Below are 24,020 nucleotides of genomic sequence, written 5' to 3'. Positions count from 1 at the left end.
CAATATTTGTTTGTCTCTACCTTTACGTATGTAAATAGAAATATATATATAGAAATGTATATCGAATTGATATTTAAAAAAATAAATAAGCTCACTTCTACATCAGAGCAACAGAAAAAAAAATCATAACAAATAATAAAATGCTTATCTTTATTAGGACATCTTTAAAATATGTAACAGTAACATAAATATTTAAACACCCATTAAAGAAAACTAGTCGTGAAATATTAGGTCCTAGCTCTTATTGTTTCCTTTCATCGTCTTTTTGTTTAGTCTTTAATTGCCTTTTCTTTAAACTTTTAACTAAAGAAACTAATCTTTTTAATGTTGACAACCGCTGTTCCTTCTTCATTTTAGGCTTTAGCTGCCTATCTATGCGTTTCCTATTGAAAAGTTGTCTTATCCGATGGCGTAATGTCGGGGAATTTCTTTGTGTTATTTGTTTGACTCCAAGACCAGATTTGGTCGCATCACTTTGTCTTAACTGATGGAGTTCAAGAGCAACTTTATCCGCCGAATGCAGACTTCTGTGATTAACTTTCGCGATATTCATCTGCCTTTTATTATTCCTGTCTGTGTCTAGTTGCTTGTCACTTTGGCGTTTTCTTCCATTTTGTTTTAGCCTTAAAATAAAAATATAACTATATGTTTTATAGTTAGTGTAAATACATTATTATTTAAAAAATCGTGAAGTTTTCCCATTTCATTATGATAATAATTACAGAGACAGTGTACTAACAAAAGTGTTGTCTCTAACGAAATTCGGTGAAAAAAAAAACGGGCAAGTGGTTGGTGGATAGTTTTTCAGATATTAGGCAAAAACGAAATAAATTTGTAAAAATCGTCATTAAAGAACAATAACTCCAATAAGGATTCTGATGATTTCGACCATGTTCACTTATTTGTAGGTCTTGTCTTGCTGATCATTTTTGGTTTTATAATGTTTTACTATCTATTATAATTTTCAAGATAATAGGCAAACATGAAAATAAATTGGTACAATTAGTCATTTAAGGACATTAACTTCAATAATAGATCGTCTGACAGTTTTGATGTTTTTATCATTCGGAACATTCTCCCTGTCAGATTTTCTACATTTAAAGCTGTTTTAAAGATAATAGATTAAACTTGCATTTTACCCCTATGTTCTATTTTTGACACGTCGGCCATGTTAGTTGGCAGACGGGGTCATCGGACACATTTTTGAAAACTAGATACCATAATACTGATGATCGTGGCTAAGTTTGGTTAAATTTGGCCCAGTTGTTTCAGAGAAGATTTTTGTAAACGTTGACATACGACAGACGACGGACACCAATGGATGAGAACAGCTCACACTGAGCCTTCGGGCCACTGTGGGCTTAGAATGATATGAATATGCACCATGCTTTGTTGTAAACCAATACGTTGAACCACATCTTAATTAATCTAATGTATACAAGGTGATTGATTGCCCACATGAAGATATGTCATTCTGCTCGGATACATAATTTTGTCTCCAAACTGACTAGCTTTGCTATTTTTGGCATGACTAGCAAGCAGCAAGCAACTCAAATTTCAATGTCTATTGTTGAACCTGACTTAGAATGGAGCCCACAATAAGCTTTCTTGCTACAAAACTGTCGAGGCAGTTTGGATGATAAGAGATAAAGATATTAATGCTTAAATAATGAAACACAAGAGCCATTCTTGTGTATCTATCAGATACTATTTAAGGTTACCGTACAACTTTTCCACGCTTCCACCAAAAGTCATTTCCACCATTCCAGCTGTTATCCCATGAATTCCCATCATTCCAGTCATTGTTCCAAGAGCTTTCGCTGTTTTGGTTATTGTCCCACGAGTTTCCATTATCCCAATTATTGTCCCACCAGTTTCCATTATCCCAATTATTGTCCCATGAGTTTCCATTATTCCAGTTATTGTCCCATGTATTTCCGCTATTTCCGTTTCTGTCCCTTGAGTTTCCATCTTCCCAATTATTGTCCCACGAGTTTCTATCATTCCAATTATTGTCCCATGATTTTCCATTATTCCAGTTATTGTCCCATGTATTACCACTATTTCCGTTACTGTCCCATGAGTTTCCGTCATCCCAATTATTGTCCAATGAGTTTCCATCATCCCAATTATTGTCCCATGAGTTTCCATTATTCCAGTTATTGTCCCATGTATTTCCGCTATTTACATTACTGTCCCATGAGTTTCCACCATTCCAGTTATTTTCCCAAGAGTTTACACCATTCCAGGTATTGTCCCAAGAATTTCCACTATTCCAATTATTTCCCCAAGAGTTTCCATTATCTACGTTACTGTCCCACGAGTTTCCAGCATTCCAGTCAGCGTCCCATGAATTCCAACTATCCCAATTATTGTTACCACTGTTGCCGTTATTGTCCCATGAATTTCCACTGTTGCCATTATTGTCCCATGATTGTCCACCATCCCACCAATTTGCAATGTTAGTGTTGTCCCACGAATTTCCACTGTTGCCATTATTGTCCCACGAATTTCCACTGTTTCCTTTATTGTCCCACGATTGTTCGCCATCCCACGAATTTCCACTGTTGGTGTTGTCCCATGTATTTCCACCATCCCACCAATTTTCACTGTCGGTATTGTCCCACGAATTTCCGCCTGTGTTCCCCTCATTATTATTCCACCAATTATTATCATTATTGCTACTAGTATCACCACCATTGATGTTACTATCCCACCAGTTTACATTATTATCCGTTCCAGTTTCTCCACCATTGCTGTTATTATCCCATACATTTCCGCCGTTATTAGATCCTACATGAATATTTCCAATAAAACAAACATTTATACTGTTTTATTTGTCATTGTATATTTTAACCTTTACTGTTTAGTTCATTTTTGGTAATATCCTTTTGGCGTGACTCGGTATTTATAAATCCCCCTATTGTGATATTATTATTGCCATTTTATTTTTCTTTGTTGCCATAGTTTTTTTTTTATAGTGATTAAGATTATAACACAATGTTGTTTGCTGTACCACAATTTTTTACATTTTTACCTATTATGTCTGTCTGTTTTGCTCGCACATTGTTGTCAATATAATGGAATTCTAAGCGACTGTCATACAAGGTAGATATAAAACCATGTTTAAACCAAAATTTTCTACATAAAGAAATGCCTGTACCAAGTCAGGAATATGACAGTTGTTTTCCTATTCGTTTGATGTATTTGAGCTTTTGATCTTGCCATTTAATGAGGGACTTGCCTTTTTGAATTTTTTGGAGTTCGGTACTTTTGTTATTTTGCTTTTTAGCAATAAAAAAAACTCGGCAAAATGTTAATTTTCACGGTATTGAAATAATAGTTGTAACACAGTGAGGTATTTTTTTGTAACTACAATCAGCTCTTAGTTCTTTCTTTAAAAACGTTTTTGTGTTGTTGACGTATATATGTTTTTTTTTCTTTTCAATTGTGTTTTGTCGTTAACCTATTTCGGAGAAAGGTATGAAACCTAATTGAAGGAGAGATAGATGGGTTGATATAAAGGGGAATAAACCAAAAATGTAGAAGAAATTGTGTGTTTCGTCTTTGAGTAAAAATATTCCATCGTTCTATAAAGATTGACAAGTTATGTATATATATATAGCACGCATTTTACGAATTAACGTATTTAATTCACGAAAGCGTAGCGAATGAGTAAGGCATGGCTATATATGATTTGTAACGTTAATGGGCGGTGACACATGTCAAAGCTTAAACTTAACTGTACTTTTCAGAATTAAATATGCCAATCAAATAGTGGCATTTTCTAAGACAAAACGTCTCTTATTTTCAGAAAATGAACTCATGGGTCGGATTTTTAGTAGGATTTGATTTAATGATAGATTCAGACGTAAATGAATTCTTGCCGTGATACTTTCATCAAGGTTTAAAGACTAGGGAGCGATTTATGTGTTATTGGAGTGCCCCCTCACCCTGGCGAAAATTCTTGAGTGGATAGATGCAAAATTTTGTTAGATGTATACCATGCTACCTGCTTTCAAAACCAATAGGACGTGTAGTTTTAGAAGAGGTAAAAGAAGGAACCGTATTTTAAGCTGATTGTGTTATTGTAAAGGTATTCTGCCTTTCCCAACTGACCATGAAAATCATCGATTAATAGATAGGCTGTTGATTGCGTAAGGTCAAGAGATAAATATTTTAAGCCTGCTCAATTCACGGAGATATACCTTCAAAAAGTGGAGGGAATGAAACGACAAAAAACCCAGTGACAATATTTTTTAATATTTATTTTGACACGAAAAAAACAGGTGTCCACCAATGTATCAATATCGCCTCTTCGTTGATAGACCGCTTTCAGATTCCTTGTTGTAGCTCTCCCCGAGCATTCATTTGTTTCAAGTATAGGGAACCATTTTTAATTTAGGGTTAGGTTTACAAGCTTGGCTAGTGTGAGGGTAAGCCCCCCCCCCCCCCCCTTTTCACGATTTTTATTTGGATACATTGTTGTGTTTGCATTTTGTTTGAATTCATAAGGACATGTTATGGTTATGGATTTCATAGTTTACTAGGCCAAGGAGGCGCAGCTAGACAGTGAAATAACAATGACAAGCGACACACGACGGGACTGGAGAGTGCAATAAATAAAAAATCTTTCAGATAACGCACTCCTCTAAAAATAGCAGAAGTTAACTCACTAGAAGATGAAAGGTAAAATTACCATTCATGTTACAATACACTTTAATGCCGACATAAATAGTATACCTGAACATAAACCATCGTTACATTGTTGTCCTGCTGCACATTTAGAACAAGCACGTCCTTTGATGTACGGATCTCCAGTACGAAATTTACCATTATCATTGAAGTTACCACTAGAAAAATGAAACAAGATTCAAGTTAAATTTATCTAGCCACACTTCATTGGTGTTTGCCAAATATACAGAGCACTACATGAACTTCTTATTTTTGTATTTATTTATTTTTTGTGACTTGTCGTTTTTTTTAAATTTTTAATGTTTATTATTATTTTTCAATCAAGTTTTTTTTTGTATCTACGAATACATTTTGTGAGAAGTCGGAACTTTTGACTCAGATTATTTTTAGTATGTCAGACTTAAGTTAGCTCTAATATCGAATCAGTTGTGACAATACATTCCGTATGCAGGTTATGGTGTATATTTCTTTCGATATTGGGAACTGTATATTTAAAAAATCGTCGTGTCCGTCAAAGAGCTTGATAAGAAGATATACATTATGGTTGAAATCCAAGTGGGTGTTCAAGAATGAGAGATCATTTGAGGTTTCTATAGTTTTGATGTTGATGAACGAGATGTATAATAAAACAATTACCAAAAACCAATTATGACAGGCATAAACAACTAACGACAGCCACTATTTTACAGGCTACTTACTTGGGACAGACTCATAAAAAAGAATGTGGCTGAATTTGGGACAGACACATAAAAAGAATGTGGCTGATTTAAACATGCATGCTCAACTCTCTCATAAAATGGGACAGTGGTGTAGCACAACATATCAAAGAAAAAACTTTCAAAATTAGTTGGAAATACTTAGCTCAATAGATTATTTATCTTGTTGACACAAGCTCTCCACTAAAGATATTCCAGCAAGATGATATAAGCACACAAATGACAGCGTGTCCTGCTTTATCACAGTATGTCTTAAGGAAATTTATATTAAGTACACCAACTCCATGCTTCTTATCCCTCGACATAGTAATTCTCAGCAAACAAAGTTTGACCAACTTACGGTGGATTGTAAAAACAGGAAAGGTACAGAAATTTGTCTCGGAACTGGCCATTTGGTGGACAAGTATATATACCACATCCAACTTTGTTAGTCTTTGCCCACACAAGCTGCGAATAAATGAAAAACAATAATTATGTATATATAAAATGTCTGCTTCCTTGTACTGCATGGCTGTGCGTTTTCTTAAAGCTTTCCCGACATACCAATTGCATCATTGTATCATCTTGCATGATACTCTTCTATAAATTACTATTATGAATAATCAATAAAGCATTATGTTTGATATCCATACTGTCATACTGTTTGGAAAGCTCCAAAAGGTTCCCCAATCACAACAAGTGTAAACAATTCCGGGAAATGATCAGTATATTTATGTCAATATCATAAACTAGCTGGAATAAATCAGGAAGACAAATGTAGACAAGCAATGCTCTATCATCTCCTGTTTTTCGACAGATGTTTTAATGTATGATGCGAAGTTATGTATATGTGTACACGCTGATTTTTTCCTCGAACATAAGACAGCAGGTTAACACCAGATCCATGCAACAAAAGTAAAGCATTCATCAGATTAGTCCTTGAGACACAAACATCCATGCATAGAAAAAATGAGGGACAATAATTTCCGACTTGAGATTTAAAAAATCCCGAGACACGTCTAGTCATATAAATTTGCAGATGAAAATTTAGATTTTTTTTATTAGTTATTATTGGCTTTGAACTAGTTGTCAGTAACTACGAGTACTCTCAGATCTGTACATGGTGTCTTTTTGCTGTAGGGATGTAAAAAGTATTCGTCCATGTCCACTCTGTGTTTTTGTTAGATGTAATTCTATTTGTATTCATCTGACGAGTTAAGCCTTTTCAACTGATTTTTATTGTTTGTTGTTATGTTGTACTGTTACATCACTGTCCCAGGTTAGGGGAGGGTTGGCGCCTTCAAACTATTTTAACCCCGCCACATTCTGTATGTGCCTGTCCCAGGTCAGGAGCCTGTAATTAGGTAGTTGTCGTTTGTTGCTGTGTTACATATTTGTTTTTCATTCATTATTTTGTACATGAATTAGGCCGTTAGTTTTCTCTTTTGATTTGCTTTATATTTGTCATTTCGAGGCCTTTTATAGCTGACTATGCGGTATGGGCTTTGCTCATTGTTAAAGGCCGTATGACCTAAAGCTGGTAATTTGTGTCATTTGGTCCCTTGGGGAGAGTTGTCCCATTGGTAATCATACCACATCTTCTTTTTATATTATCAATTTAAATTTAAGTTTGAGGATGAGTCAGTGGAAAGCCATTATTCAATCAGGTATATCATCTGTTTCGTTTTGATTTAAAAAGAGCCTATCATCATATAGAAATATTTTCGGACCACAGAAAGTATTAAGGTTTTAGTTGGCATGCATTTTGAATGGACAATAAGTTATTTTGTATTTAACGTTCTAACATTTGAAATTGCATTTGAAATTGCTAGTGCTGGTCAAATATTTAACAAAATTTCAAAAGAAGTTGTCAAGTATTGGAGGAGTCAAGGTTTGAAAATCAGTTAGATGATGGTCTGAGTGGAGACGGTAATCTTGGTTTTGCATACCGTGTTAGCACTTTTATAAGACAAAGTTTGACCGAGTTTGGTTTTTTAATAGAAGAAGAGAAATGTATATGGTTGCCTGTACATAATATTATTTGGATAGGCTTATAGTTTATCGTAGACTTGTATTGACATGGTTTTATTTTTATATTTGTCTATCTTTATTGCTCTATGTAGTACTCTAGCTAGTCAACAAACATTAGTTTGTGTTGTGTTTTTCTATAAGTAGTTGGGTTAAATGTATTTAGTGGAAAGAAGACTACTCACAGTCACTGAAAGCCATTCCAAAAACGGAAGATCAACTGATATAAATAGATAATATCCATGGGACAGAATAGCAATCCAGAATAAGAATGATTAGGGATCATTCAAGCGAGACAGCAACCCGAAGAGCACCAAAAAGCCCTGAAACTCGATAAAATTGGAACTACCGGTATGACAAAATGTAAAACCCAAAAAGGTACAGGTGCTTTTGTCAAAAACAAGGAAATGCCTGTACCAAGTAAGGAATATGACAGTTGTTATCCATTCGTTTGATGAGTTTGAGCTTTTGATTTTGACATTTGATTACGGACTTTCCGTTTTGAATTTTCCTCTGAGTTATTTTACTTTTTGCTATAAATCAAACTGTTCTGTTGGTTCGAAGAAAGAATGGACTGAGTAGAACAACCAAGTTTGATATTGTATTATAGGTTAGATATTAAACGCATATTCAAACAATGAATATTAACTTCATTTAGACGTTAAGCACGCTATTGCGTCAATGCCGTGAAATCCGACAGAGCACTTGGATAAATAGCTCTTCTATGAAATCTAAATAGTTAAGCTTTATAAAATTTATATCCATCGACTAGGCAGGTATTACTGTTTCCAAAAAGATAAAACATTATTTTATAACTTTTCATAATATTTGTCAAATATTGTCAAAACGTCAAAAATATGCGTGTCAGACGTAACAAATTATACGCATAATAACTTTTACGGGAGTTTTTGTGCTCTTAGAAAGAGTGTAAAATCCGCGAAAATTCGCATGAATGATAAACGTCATATATAATTTATGACGTCATTGCTGATTTTTGCGTTGATGCAACGGTCAACGCTGATTTTTTCAAAAATGAATAATCTTCACGATGGTCAGATTTCAGAAAATGGTAAGTTATCAAAAGTTATGGCTTTTTAAAATATTAGATGATATGAATTTCGTTTTCATAAATCATTCCCACAAAAGCACATAGATAGACCATTTCAAATCCGGATTTTTACAGCACTCACATCACAAATAAAAACGCATTGGCTTTGGACAAATGTCTTGCAAGAATGTCCAATGTCGAATTTCGCCGCTTTTTACAAGTAAACTGTCAGTTTCGACGTCATTTAATAAAATATTCGATTTGTAGCATACAAAATAGTGATTTTGCGTAATTGTACTTTAACCCCACATAACAGTTACATACTTTTTGATAAGTTGTTAAGTCGAAACGACTTCGTTTTTTAACAAATCCAATGTCTTGCAAGTTTGTCCACTTTACAATTTTCTTACGTTTTGAACGTTGTCGATTCGGGACGCTATATATATGTGTGTTTTCAAATTAAATCTAAATGTTTGTTTTGTGTTTTGGTGTTGAACACCACTATAAGCGACTTTTATCGAACTTTATTAATAGGTGGAGGAAGCCGGACATCAGGCGACCTTCGGTTAGATAACTGACACTAACTGTCAATTAGGATCGGAGTCCAACAAATTTCGCCACGAGCGTATTTTAAAATCGCCAGGCTCGTGATCACTATATGAACCCCTAAGGCCACTCACCCATCTAGGCCATCGAAATTGAAAGCTTTTCGTATTATCATATAATATATGAACGATAATCTATTGTTTTCAAGTAACAAGTACGGTTCGATTTCATGTTAAGATCAGAGGACAAAACAGAATAACAAACTTATAAATTTCGCTATTAACTGTTCAAGCATCGAAAGAACTTTATACGGCTATGTTAGAAACGAAGATGACAACTGTAAAGGAAAAATATATACTAGTAGTATTTAACAAAAAGAAATTAAATTATTATCTAAATTGAAACAAATATGGTAATTTGTCAATAAATAGGTAAAATATTAATTGCAGAAAAGAAGAATTTTATGTCCGGAACAGAGAGAATTAAATATTATAAAGAGATGAAGAAACTAAAAAGAAAAGAGCAGAAAAATAAAAGTTACAATAAATATAAAGACAAATACAACGCAAGCCGAATCAGAAGTCCGAAAAGTGAGGTGTCCAAACGCGCTTTATATAAAAGAAATCAAAGGCAGAAAATCAAAGAAAAGAAAGTAAAACAGAATCAATATAAACGTCGGTCACGAGACAAAACACAAAAAGCAAAACAAACAAATAATCAAAATGTCGAAATTCGAAATGCAGTATTTAAAAATAAGATGGCCAAATGCAGGGCACTGAAAAGGCTTAAGGACGCTCTACCATCATCTCCAATTAAAAAACAAGCTATACTACAACACTGTGTATTTCACCAACAGCAAAACAATCTTTATAAACGCCAGAGTCCATCTCTCTCTGAAAAGGTCTTAGAAAATATGAAGGGATTCATACATGAAACAAAACAGAAAAGAAATTCTGATGCACGTAACGCTATGCATGTAATATCGGCTTCTGTCAGCGGTGAAAAAATTTCAAAAGGAGAAAAAAGCAAAGCAGCGCGTAAGTTGGGATTGCAGCCGCGGCGACTTTCTGATGGTCAAAGAATTCGCACTTCTGTTTTGAGATCAGAAAAATCTTGTTACGAATTCACAAAGAGGAAAACAAGATCTGACATTACTTCTGATGAAACAAAAAAAACAGGCTTATGATTTCTGGATATCCCCTATGGTTTCGCGCACAAGTTCTAACAAAACAGACATGAAACGCTCACGGATAGGGCCTCATGAATATGTTTCTCATCAAATAAACCTGCTCGAAAAAACGCAAACTGAAGTGTTTTTAGAGTTCAAAGCGAAATATCCAGATTTTAAAATATCACAACGTTTGTTTGAAAGTTACAAGCCGTTTTTCGTGATGCCAGTCAAACAAAAACATCGCAATACATGTTGTTGTCGGCAGCATATAGAGGTTCGAATTCTTTTTAAGAAATGTATGGAATTTCGGAAAAATTTGCATGCAAGTAATCTGGACTTGACCCAAGAGAACTTACCAGTTTTTGAACATTTAAATGACATATGTGCTGACACTTTATGTGATAAGACTGCACCGCACGCAAAGTGTTTAAATCGGTCTTGCAAAGAATGTGGAGTTGAAAAATTGTCCTTCCACGACAATGAACTAGACATATCTAAAAATGCTCGCGACATTAAGTGGGGAAAATTTGAATACACTGAAATAAACGTGAAAGGCAGAAAAACAAGAACAAAACTTATGTTAGTTAGTAAAAAAACAAAACCTGGCGAAATGTTTAACCATTTTAAATCACTACTCGAAACTTTTCCAGCTCATCAAAATAGAGCTAACTGGCAAAGTGAACAGTATAGAAATATTGTTCAAAATCTTCCAACCGATCACGCAGTTTGTATTCACGATTTCTCTGAGAACTACCGATGTTCCGAACGGACTGAAATCCAATCAGCATACTTTCAGAGAACCGAGGTTAGCATACACGTTACAATTTTAAGCAGGCATGCTATTCTTGAGGTAGACGGGATCGACAGTACATTAGATTCACCGGTAATAGTTAGTGAACAGTTTTTTGTCATTAGTCCAGACTTGGATCATGACCGTCACTATACTGGATATGTCCAAACTCTCATTTCAAAATACGTGAAATCGATATCTGCAGAAATTAAGATTATGCATGAATTTACCGACGGTTGCAGTGCTCAGTATAAAAGCCGAAACTGTATGGGCGATGTTTGTACACATAGATCGGATCTAGGGTACGACGTTTTAATTAGAAACTATTTTGAAACCTCGCATGGCAAAGGCCCACACGATGCTGCCGGTGGTTTTCTAAAGAATCAAGCGGACTCCACCGTGCTCCGGGGTAAAACTAAAATTCAGACGGCGCGTGACCTTTATGATTTTGCTCAGAAAAATCTCCAGAATCCACAGAGTGGAATATATAAAAAACGGCTATTCAAATACATTGCTGAAATTCCTCGTCTCCATAATATAAACTTTAAACCCGTGGATCAAAATCGCAAGATACACCAAATCATATCAACAAATTATTCTACAGATCTTCTTGTCCGCGACTTATCGTGTTATAATTGTGATAACTGTTTAAATGGAGCAATAAACGAGTGTGAGAAAACGCAATTGATAGGAAATTCCAAAAGAGTGAAAATGATTCAAAATGATAACTCGAATTCCGAAAAAAATGATGACCATTGCAATACAAATGATAATATAATTGAAGACATTGTTAAAAAGGACATGATAACTGCGGTTTTGGCAGACGATATTGATTATGAGTATTATATTTTAAAAGTGTCAAAAAGACCTCACATTATAAAAAAAATATTTCAGATGACTGGGGTTGTTCGTTTAACCGAGGTTCCAAAGTTGTGAAAGTACTGTATTACGAGAGGATAAAAAATCAACCGTTAATTTTCAAACTTGTGAAGCGTAAAACTGCGATTTGCTATTCCTCTGCAATACGATTCATTTGTGCCGAACTTGAAAGTGACAGTAAAATTGTTGTACCTGAAGAGTTACACCTCGATATTATACAAAGCTTGTAAACATATCAGATGAATATAATTATTTTTTCACGCAATTATTTTCTTTCTTAATCGAATTGTTCAGTTATGAAAAATAGTAGTGTTGAATATTTTTTTCCATATTTAACTTTTTTAGTAAGACCCTTTCACTTTTCATCAACTTCCCCCTCCCCCCCCCCCCCCCCCCCCCCCCAAAAAAAAAAATAAAATAAAAAACAAAAACACGACAAAACACCCAGACTTCTTTATTAAAGCAAAATGAGTAGCTGCCTCCCTCCTCCCTGTTCTCAGCACAGATTTAATGGGGGAACAATGTATTATATTACATTCTATAGGCACTATTATCTCACACAAATACATATTTTGTACTGTTTTAAGCTTGCGTAACTTCCAGTAGGAAGTATTTCATGCATATTCAAGACTTAGAAGTATCCATATCGATCAAAAAAGATTACCGACAAAACGAACAAAGTATCCTCGATTACTGGCATAAAACGTCAAATTATGACGTTACCAATTGAGACGCAATATCGTGCGTAACGTCAGACTAATCGACTGGGTTGTCCTAAACTTTGGGGGGGGGGGGGGGCTCAATTTCATTTCTCCAGTAAAAATGAAAATACTTGATATTTTCTTCGATTGATCTTAGCTGAAACAGATATAGTTATTTGACATTTATTGTAACTTGTGTTTAAAGTAAAGAAAATAATTGTTTTTATGAAAAGAAGTGAAAACCTTACAACAAGTACTTGTTTTCTATTTATACTTATCCTGGCAACAAGTACCTGTTGTCTATTTATACTTAAAGTGGTATATTTCCGAATGAGAACGTGAATGAGAGCTCATACCAATGCTGTACACCAAATAATTCTGGTGCTTTATTTTATGCTTTAATTTAGTAATAGCATACTGACTGATACGCTTATCTGAGTGCATTCTGTGTTATAAATTGTGCTTTTTATTTAACCGTGTATTTGTGTTCGTCTTAAATGTATTGTATTGTTTTATATAGTCGATGTCAAGAGCTTCCGTTTTGCACATCAACGTTTAATAAATCTATTGACTTGAATTTGACTTGACCATTCACATGCATGTTCATACCTCTCAAGAAGTGCTCAATATCCACGCCTCAATGCTTGATAACAATGTAATAAATGAACAGCGACGTCTAATTTCTTCACTATTATGCTATACTAACAGAATGATATAAAAAAAAGTTAATCGATATTCTAGTCAGATCCGTTTGTGCATGTTTCTATTTAAGAAAACAATGAACTTTGTACCTACCTGTGTATAATGACCTGTGGGCACCGTAAATCCTGTGGACCAATTCCACAGCGTATACTCATCATACCAAGCCTTTATTCCCCTCTCTATCAATTCCCTTTCTTGTCCTTTATCTCTAATTGTATGAAAATACAAATTTTCGCCGTACCCTGTGTTTCCATTATGTCCTACAGTACAGGTCTTGGCCCATTTCAGCGCAACGTTGGCAATCGTATCACTCCAAACCTGTAGGGATGAAAAAATTAAAAAAAATAAAGCTTATCTTTCTTACACACACAGCATTACATGTATATGTCATATGTGGTGCACGATTGGAACGATTACATGTACAGGTTTTTCACAATTAATTTTTGTATACTTATCAAACATGATTTATGCGTTGATTCGTTTTGTTTTTATTTTCCTTTCAACCACTGGTACTTTAATTTCATTTGTGCAGAGTCCTGGTAAGTGCTGAAACCCCAGTAAGATTGTTCTGTCTGTCGCAGACCATTTCATACATACGGAGGTGAGAGTTACTTGTTTGAGGATAGTGCCCCTTCTTTCGTCTTACTTCTCTTAGGAGACACGAATTTAGTCTCAAACTTGCTTTGAAATGAGAGGGCTGTCCTCGTTGATGACTTGGCAGTGACTTATAGGTGATGGTAAGCGCTTTTGTGCTGCACATTCCAATTTCGGAATTATCTCCTTGTATATTTATCTGTACTAACATCTATTTGTTTTGTATAGTTAATACATAACTAAACATGCATTGTCATCTAGGTGTTAACACTTATGGTCCTTCCGGCGGAGTACTCACATTTTGTCATACCGTGTTCTTTATAGATAACTTAACGATATAGGGTTTGCTCATTGTTGAAGGCAGTACGATGACCTGTAAGGGTTGACATCTTTTTCCTTTGGCCTGCGGATTATTGTCTGAAAGGCAATCATACAAACTCTCCTATTTTATATGTTATATCTGAATTTACCATTTTCTCCATATTAGCAGCTCCTTTCTTTGCTTCCATCTTTCTATATTTGTTATGTTCTTGTACCATATAATTATCGTATTGACCACAATATACAAGGTCTACCATATACAACGCCAATAACAACCCTGGTAGACTCATGGCAAGGTCTAGAACAAAGTTTAAAATATTTACTGATGATAGTAGATACAAGAATTCAAAATCATGGCTTGAGTTATTAGCCGATATTTATTTGATTTGATATGATAAAGACATGTTGAGCATACTGGATAACTATTTTAAAAACAAAAAGTGAAACTTCAGCTGTTTTCGGGGGATTTAATCTTTTAAGTCAACATTACACTTTAACACTGACAGCAGCAATCGCAGGCCAGACAATGTGTTCCGCGGAACCCCTTATGAATTTTTTCTCTAATATTAACCAGTTGAGGAGACTTACATATAAACAGATAGTGAAATTAGTATCCTATATTTTCTTTACATAGATTACATTTTCGGTCCTCCGCAGGTATATTATGCAAACGTCCAGTTTCAATGGGAATTTTAAAGTTAGATGTTCTTTATTTTGTCATTTAGATTATTTCGTTTTCCGGCATCTGTATTAAATAATTTTAAAAGCTAAAAAGTTCTTTAAAACTTGATTTAAATACACCACTGGAAGATAAGTACCGATTATCAGGTAGTCTGCATATTAATATTGTAAAATATTAGCTGCGATTCACAATATGAAGCTTTTTGTCGAGAGAGCGAAGCGAACGAGTTTAAAAGGCTTCATATTGTGTCGAGCAGCTTATATTTTACCATGCATATATGCAGGTTACCAGATAATTGATTAATCGGGTTGTGTTTGCGTATTTTGCATGAGAGAAACAAGTGTTTTCCTGGTTTCACCAGCATCCGGATGATGACTTGGTTAGTTCTGCTATCAAATGTGGAGCAGGATCTGCTAAACCCTTCCGGAGCACCTGAGATCACCCCCAGTTTTTGGTGAGGTTCGTGTTGCTCAGTTAGTTTTCTATGTTGTGTTTTGTGCATTATTGTTTGTCTGTTGGTCTTTTTATTTTATAGCCATGGCGTTGTCAGTTTTTTATCGACTTATGAGTTTGAATGTCCTTGTGGGATCTTTCGCCTCTCTTCATACCATTTGACGTCGCTGATATGTTCGGGTCAAAATTATTAAGGCCGAGTCGATGTATTTGACGTCACAAAGCCGTGCTATGGAATTTTAATAAGACCAGAGCAGAGTGTTATAGAGAGTGGGACGACCTATAATTGAACATGTTGATGCCACTTTTGAATATATTGATCTTGTAAAATCTGTTTTTATCAGATCTTTATAGTCAGAACTATCTTGATTGACAAATGCATATCCTAATTTTGTATCATTAAATATTGACTAAATAATATTTAACCATTTGATGGACTGACTGCTATTTTGCTTTATACTAAGTAAAAGTCTATACACATAACTACTTAATTTTTCACCATGAAATATTTTTCTCCTAAATAATACCGTCTTTTTCTAATGGAAATCTGCCTATTTATTCATAAGCCGTATAATAAGTTGTTTACCTTAATTTTAAAAACACATGTTTACAAAAACTTAAGTTATTTTTTTCTAAAACTTTCAAGTTTTCGAACCTCGAAATCTCATAACCATATAATAAAAATAGGCTACCACGGTATCACCAAGTGTGAGCTGTAGGTCTTATGGAATGACTTGTTTTTTTATATTTCTATACAAGCTGTATAATGCTTTCTGTGCTTAGTTAATCAGTTTTTTCTTTGCTTCTACAAAAATCCCTTTACCAAGAATTGCCAAGATATGAGTAAGTATCGACTATTTTAATATTTTTGCCCTGTAATTTAAATTCAATTTCCGTCGCACTTTGCGTTGGCTAAACACCATACTTTTTGATATTGTAACATTAACTTCCAGTTTCCATAATATACAGTAATTATGAAAATATTAAGGGCATTTCGCATATTTTCTGCTGAATAAGCCAATATGACAGTATCAAACAGTTTCATAATTGTATTTGACTCAGTTTTACATCCAGGGGACATCCACCTAATTCAGCAAAGAACTTTTTTATGTCATTTAGAAAAATGGAAAAGAAAAGAGAGAAACATTTTCACCCTGTCTTACACCAGTAAGACAAGTAAAATATTCTGACTGGTCGTTGTTGTATTGAACACATGATTTTATATCATTATACATGTTGAAAATGACAGTATAAATTTTGCCCTTTATACCACTGTTCTGTAGTTGTTTCCACAAGCCACTCCTCCATGCATACAGTGTAAAAGGCCTTACGGAAATCGACAAATGAGCAAAATAACTTTTTTTCCAAAACACTGATAAAGTGATATTAAGGCATGTAATACGAACAAATTATCAGTTGCAGAGTGACCTTTTCGAAATCCTGCTTTATTATATGAAATTACGGAAATTGTGTTTGCAAAAAAAAAAAGTTAACCTAGAATTAATAATTGATGTAAAAAGTTTTCCTAGACAGCTAATTAATGTTATTGCTCTGAAATCCGGATCCATTTTATCTCATTTGATCTTAAAAACTGGTCTTATTATACCAATGGTCCAGTGCTCTGGTATTATTCCAGTGTCTAAGACAATGTTGAATATTTTACAGCATATCTGAACCAGTGCTGGAAAAGAATGTTTTACATATTCAGATAAAATTTTATCTAATCCAGGTGATTTGTTATTCTTCAAATATTTTGTTGCATCAATAATTTCGGCATCATTTAAGATTGAATTGTACAAGGTATCATCACAAATAGAATTAAAGTAAATATCTAAAGCATCATCAGCTGCAAATGGTTCATATTGATTCAAAATCTTTAAAATATAATTAAATGACAAACATTGGTTTAACAAACAGTACGAAGAAAAATAGAACGCATTTCATCAGGTAAAAAATACACATAAGCATAATAAGTCTGCTGAGATCAAACAACTTTTAAGCTGTATAAACAAAAAACACTAAACCAAAATTTAAGTAAGCATAAAAAAAAATGTGCTGCTGAGCTAAGATCTCACTCGAAATATGGCACAAAATCTGTTTGGGGGACTCTTAAAAGTATACAGAAAGATTCATATTGACACATTTTACGAATATTTTAAAATGTAAAATTATTCCTAAATCTTTGTATTTCTCTACACACATCTTTTTATTTCATCCTTGAAACTTCCTGAATTTTTCAATTATATCTGTGTTAATCTTTTATGAAGTTATAATATATCTATTATTTTTATTATATTAAAAGATGGCGAGAGCTAAAAAAATGTGCTCTGAACAAATTTCGGCAAAATCATAACTTTTTATCATACAGATAAGTCAGCGAGAGAGCAAATCAAAGACCCATCATCGAAATAGTTGCTTGATATATCCGGCCTTCCTTTTTCACATATCTTTACGCATTATTCAAAATCAAAGTATCACAAATGGCGGGTCTTGAACATGTAGTCGTAGGCCTTGATTTTGATAATATTGACCTCTGTATCGACAAAGTATTGAGTGAATACCCTGTCAACATTTTCCCAACAAATCTAAACAAACGTACGGGAAAGGCCAATAAATGCTTGTACGAGGAAATCAATGTTAACTTGTAATAGAAGGAAGCGAGAATGGTAACTTTCTACACATCCCTAACACATCCTTGGATAAAAACACTTGATTTATTCTATTATGAGCACATGGGAAACAATGAACAATTTGACATTATTTGGTGTGATGTACCCACAACATGGTCTGATCCCAACAGTAATGGAAACTCCATTGTTATCGGAATATTTGATAAAGACCAAGTACTTCAATTTAACATTCTTTGTTACAACTGGGACAATCAGAGTTCATGGATTTAAATATATGATATTGTGCAATCCCACTTTCCTGTTCTCATGCAAATCCTAGCTAAAGTGTTAAATTCTTGTAACACTGTTGTGGAAGAAAAACAAAATGATTTGGATCAGACAATTTTGAATTAAAATGAAAACTTATCATCAAATTTAGACTTGCAGAGCGATTGTGCTAATAATAATCTTGACGATTCACTCACATCAATAAAATCGATCAAAATCCACCGTACAACAGGATGAGCACACAAGTACACTTGGTACAGTAGAGAACCCAAGTATTGTTAACCACTTTTCTAGAATTGAGAAAACTATAACTAATGCTATCATGCAGGTAGAATATCAACAAACAAATGACCATTCCAAATTAATGACGGCAATACACTCTCCTTGTGAAACTTTATCTACCTTTATCAAAGCAAATTCCAGACCAAAAGATCAATCTGAGGTAACATCTCTACAAAAAAAATGCACATTGAAATAGAGACTTCAACATCTAGAGAACCAACTTGAAATCCAGGAGGGTAACATGTTAATAGAAAGATCAAACAATGAACCCAACATCAAAAGTCTGAAATCACTGCTGGATGAAACCAGAACACAATCAAAGCAATATAGTGAAATATCTCACTTGAGTTCACACAATACACTGATAAATTGAAAGTGAAAGATGAGGAAATACAACACCAAACAATCTCGGTTAATAACTTGACAACCAAATAGGACAAAGCTCAAGATGAGGTTACTCAACTAAAAATGCACATTTTTGCTTCACTAGATAATATCAGCTTGATCAAGGAGTTCTCTACACCTAAGACAGCAACTCCTCAACAACAACATGATGTATCGTTAAAACCCAAGGTACTTTTATTGGGGGCTTCAAATGTAAAGGACATAAATGAAGCTAAACTTACAAGTGCAGCTTATGTTGTGAAAGTTGTAAAATATACTTTAAAGGAAACCAAAACAAATGTCATCTCTTATGAAGACACACCAGATGTAGTGGTCCTGCAATTGCTAACTAACGATTTGAAAACACTTACGTCACAGCAATGTGTTGGTGAACTTAAACGTTTTGTTTCTTTTATTCAGAATAAATGGCAACATGTTAAGATTATCATATCTCTTACAACCCAAGGAAAGATAATATTGTATTTTACACAAATGGACAAATCATAAATGCTTTAATAAACAAAATAATACAGTCTCGTGTGAGTCTTATTGTGAACAGTGTACCATGTTGTCACAAGGGTATCTCGTTAATGATTTATTAACTGAAGATAAGTATCACTTGTCATCAAAAGGGGTTTAAATTTGGCCAGCAATTTTCAAAAGGCAATTCACAGCGCTCTTGATATCCCTATGCCCACTCAAAAGCGAAGGCGTTCTTGTTTGAGGGGACAAAGATGTTATGGTAGGGGAAACCGAAGAGACGAAATTTGTCAATTTGTTTTGAACTAATATCCTTAATTTGTCAGTTTATTTTGGGTTTATTTTTTCATATATTGTTGCAATTTAACATTTCACAGGGGCACTGAGCATGTTTCTTTCCTTTTATTTCTGTTCATTTAATAGGGAATTACACACATGTACAAGGGCACGAACATGTACAATTTTTGGTATATTGAAGTAATCTTACAAATAAAATTTGTTTGTTTTTTTTTGGGCACAGGACATTTTAGCGAAATATTTTGAAATACTAGGGGACATTTTGGCGCAGACATTTTAGCCAATTTTAGCGCAGGATTAATCTGTTTACTTGTATTTCAATAGCCCATTTTAGCGAAACTTACCTGGTTGAATAATACTATCCATACTAAAACTATGAACAGTAATTTATGCTGGTTTAACGTTTAAGTTGTTTGCATTTACACTTTATTGGACATATCATTTAAAGATGTATCTGATTGTTTTGTAGAAGGGTCCATATCCGTTACGCCAGAAGATAATAGATGTGTCGATTTCGCAGATTATCTGACCGAATACTATGTAAAAATTAAAATAACAAAAATACCGAACCACAAAGAAAATTCAATTCGGAAAGTCCCTTATCAAATGGCAAAATCAAAAGCTCAAACACATCAAGCGAATGGAAAACAACCGTCATATTCCTGACTAAGTACAGGCGTTTTCTTATGTAGAATGTATGACAGTCGCATAGAATTCCATTATATTGACAGCAATGTGTGAACAAATCAAACAGACATATTAATAAGTAAAAATGTCAAAAATAGGGGTACAGCAGTCAACATTGTGTTATAATTTTAACAAATAAAAACAAACAAATATGTCAACAAAGAAAAACAAAATGACATATAGATAAAGCACATAAGAAAAAAATGAAGGCAAGAATACAAAAAATGACCAAAGCACAACAACACATTGGCGGGATGCACAAGTACCGAGCCACACCAAAAGGATATTACCCAAAATGGACTAAACAGTAAAAGTTAATAATTACAAAGACAAATAAAAGAACACTATAACACGTAATTCAGATGATAAACAACGTCAGTACCTAGAATCTATACTTCAACACCATCATGTATTATTTGTGAAGGTCGATACGTTCGTTGATATAACCCTGATTCATCAACTTTCTGCTCAGACACAGGTGACGTTTTACAAAGTCTGGGTAGCAAGCTCTTGAATACCGAATGAGTTGGGAAATGTATATCCCATATGCAGGTGAAGTTGGTATATTGCTACTAAGATGGGGGAAATCGATAATTTCGAAATTAGAATTGTCTCGTTTGTCATAGATTTTGGAACTGAGATGACCGCTTATGTCAAATTCGAGGTATAAGTCTAAAAATGAGGCGGAGGAAGTCGTGTCTGTTGTTTCTTTAATTTCTGAATCTGGAGAAAAAATAATGGAACCAAATCTGAAAAGTTCAGATTGTTGATTGAAAGAACATCATCAATATATTTGAATGTAAAATTAAGTGATCTGGCTTCTTTGATCTTCTTGTTTTTGACAAGTGCCTGAAGGAACTCCGACTCATATGAAAATAAGAGATCGTCAAGCAGAGGCGCACAGTTTGTTCATATAGAATGCCGAAAATTTGTTGAAAAAGTCTACCTCCAAGTTCAACAAATATGTTGTCAATAAGAAACTCCAGCATACTGATCACTTGTTCCTCTGTGTAGCATTTTTTTACCTTTTTGTCCACTATTAACAAAATATGCCGTATGGTATCCCAAAGTAATAAATTTATAGCGTATGCTACCATTATCCTTTTGAAAAGCATTGGATTATTTCTTTTAGACGATTTTTCAATTTCACATGGGGAATGGTGGTATACAGGGTTGAAAAATTAAAAGTTTTGATAGAATTCATCTCAGAGAAAGATCGAGATTCCAAATTATCCAGAAGTTCTTTAGAGTTTTTTAGAATCCACATATTTTTGTCAATCTAACGAATAATTCGTTTGTAGAACATGCAGATGAACCGGCAATGTACCGTTGTTTGTACGGAATTTTGTGAAGCTTATGTATCCAATACAAACGAGGTAAGTCCTCATATTTGCTGTTCAATATAATGTTCATTGAGGCCATGAAGGACGTATGATTTGCCAATATCTCATCCTTGTAAAATGATATGTTTTTGTATGTGGGATAACATGCTAGTGAGTGCTCATTTATTCCTAATTATTTTACAAGACACTCGTAGTAGTTAGATTTACATACAAAGACAACATTATGTGAAACTTTGTCCGCAGGAACAACACCGTATTTATCGTGAAGAGATGATATACATTTCACAGCTTCTTTGTCTCTGAAAACAGACTTTGGTCGATCATTCACACAGTTTCTCAACTTACAAATTCGACGTTTTATCAGAGACCTGATTGTTTTGACCCACTCTGACAAAGTGTCCAGTTCAACCTTTTCTCGTTTAGCCCATGCTCTGGCGTAGTCCTCAATGGAATCCATAATCATTTTGAAGTTATGATTCCAATTGATATGTTGGGGTTCTCTCAACTTAGGACCATGAGATATTACCTCTCAGAGATGTTCATGTTGAATTATATTTAGATCCCCAGTAATAAGATGACCAGAGGGGCTGTAAATATAATGCGAGTGGGAACAGTCACATAACGGAGTGTTTTTTACGTATTCTTCAAATCCAGGCCATGCAATGCTTGCTTATAGTTAAATACTTTAGGTGCAATGGTTTTGCTGTAACTGTAGGATACAATAGGAACTAACTGAGTTTTGAAAATAAAGGGGAATTTCAGATGTTACCTCCTTGTGATGAAGTACGTTGCTGATATTGATTGCATAAATTCCTTTATTTGAAAACTGAACTGAAAGGTATTTCCTCTTTTCATCATGTAATGGTTCCGAACTTACTGGCTTAAAAAAAGACAGAAAAGAGCTACATTACAAATGATACTGACCAGTCTGTATAATGGAGAAAAAGTATTTATGCTGATATTCTATGTTTCCACCTTGGGCAGAGGTTCCATGTAATTCAAAGCGAAAATATAATGGCACAGAGTCGTTCCATGTTCATGAGCTATTTTATAGTTTTCACCCAGCCATTTACGTTTTTCTTTAACACGGTTACTTTCTGTCTATTTTGACGTTAGATATAGAATCAGTGTGTGAGAAGGTAATGTTTTCTGTTCGTAAATAGCTCTTAATCAGCTGTTGCTCAGTGATACCCATTTGACTGTTTGTATGTATGAGCATATTAAATAAAAAAGAGGTCTCAAATAAAAGTCGCTTTAGTTATTTATTTAAAAAAAAAAACAAAAAAAAAACAGACAATCGACCAAGGTTATCGAACATTTTCCTCATGTCCAAGCATATGTATTCCGAAAGAAATTAAAAAATAAAATAAAAATACAAGTCGAAATATCAAAAGTGTAATATAATTTTTGTAGATAATATGAACAAAAATAATCGACTAACCTGATTTGCCTGTGACGGTTATCCTTTCGTGTGTTTGCTATAAGCGGCATTCTGATGCGTCTTTTATAGATGACCATCAAGTTAGTGCTAAAACATCGGAAATTAGAATAATCATAACGTCTTAGTGTAAGATGATGATAATCGCAATTTCAAAATGCATTATCTAAAAATCTGGAAAACGTGACATCCAGTTCATGCATAAAATGATACTAACTTATAACTTTCGATGAGATCAATAAAAAAAGTGACAAAAAAAAAATAATAAAGAGCATATTTTGTTGCTTGTATTTCGGATTTGTTTTTACCCTTCCCGAGTTTAACTATTGTGTACATGTTATACAATATATGTTGCATACGAAACAAGTCATCTTTACTCTTGCAGAAGCGCACCTGATATAAATTATATTCAATAAATAACTCTCTTTAGACGAGGAGTCGAATTGTCAAACCACATATTTATGGAAACAAAAGACTACTGATATCTTATTCATTATTAAAAGAAAAGGTATTCCATTGCACTGTATGTGAGATATTCAAATACTGCGGACAAAATATATATTTTGATGACGATTAATCATCGTGGCATTTAGTAACGAAGAATGTAGCAAAGATGTTTTTCGTAAGAGATTTTCCAATAAATTAGAAAAAAAAATTTATTGAACTCTGTCCAAGTGCTAGAAAGGCTCGATTACATTCGGAATAATTTAGTTGAATTTTTATAAACGTCATAGACGCATACACATCTTTTTTATTGTCTTCGGTAGACGCCCTTCTAGTTTTATTACTTTGTCAGCAAGATGAGTAGCCTAGTAACTGGTAAAGTTGAAGTTTTCCACCGGAAACATTTATGGACGCTATCATCATTTAATTGACCATTACGGAATATATTTGGCACAGATGACAC

The 24,020-nt window shown here is 34.0% G+C and overlaps 1 protein-coding gene across 1 annotated transcript; it reads right to left on the bottom strand.

Moving 5' to 3' along the window:
• Window positions 1-203: 203 nt before the first annotated feature.
• On the bottom strand, window positions 204-23,185 carry LOC127738613 (bifunctional endo-1,4-beta-xylanase XylA-like). The gene is made up of 7 exons (XM_052249949.1): window positions 23,117-23,185; window positions 14,320-14,468; window positions 13,349-13,573; window positions 5,752-5,858; window positions 4,744-4,859; window positions 1,722-2,793; window positions 204-623 (listed from the first exon to the last, which is right to left on the bottom strand). Exons 2-7 carry the CDS (start codon window positions 14,458-14,460, stop codon window positions 242-244), a joined length of 2,043 nt encoding a protein of 680 aa, XP_052105909.1. The 5' UTR covers window positions 14,461-14,468; window positions 23,117-23,185; the 3' UTR covers window positions 204-241.
• Between the last annotated feature and the right edge of the window lie 835 nt (window positions 23,186-24,020).

This window comes from Mytilus californianus, unplaced genomic scaffold (genome assembly GCF_021869535.1).
Source record: "Mytilus californianus isolate M0D057914Y unplaced genomic scaffold, xbMytCali1.0.p SCAF_1, whole genome shotgun sequence".
Classification (NCBI taxonomy): domain Eukaryota; kingdom Metazoa; phylum Mollusca; class Bivalvia; order Mytilida; family Mytilidae; genus Mytilus; species Mytilus californianus.
This window is presented reverse-complemented; position numbering and strand designations above follow the sequence as displayed.

Excerpts from the sequence above, each read along its gene's own strand:
- LOC127738613 (XM_052249949.1), bottom strand. The coding sequence starts at position 14,460 with ATGAGTCTACCAGGGTTGTTATTGGCGTTGTATATGGTAGACCTTGTA. Across the intron at positions 2,794-4,743 it reads TAACGATGGTTTATGTTCAG|GATCTAATAACGGCGGAAAT; the intron begins GTATACTATTTA and ends ATATTCATGTAG. Across the intron at positions 624-1,721 it reads AAGCGTGGAAAAGTTGTACG|GCTAAAACAAAATGGAAGAA; the intron begins GTAACCTTAAAT and ends TTTTATTTTAAG.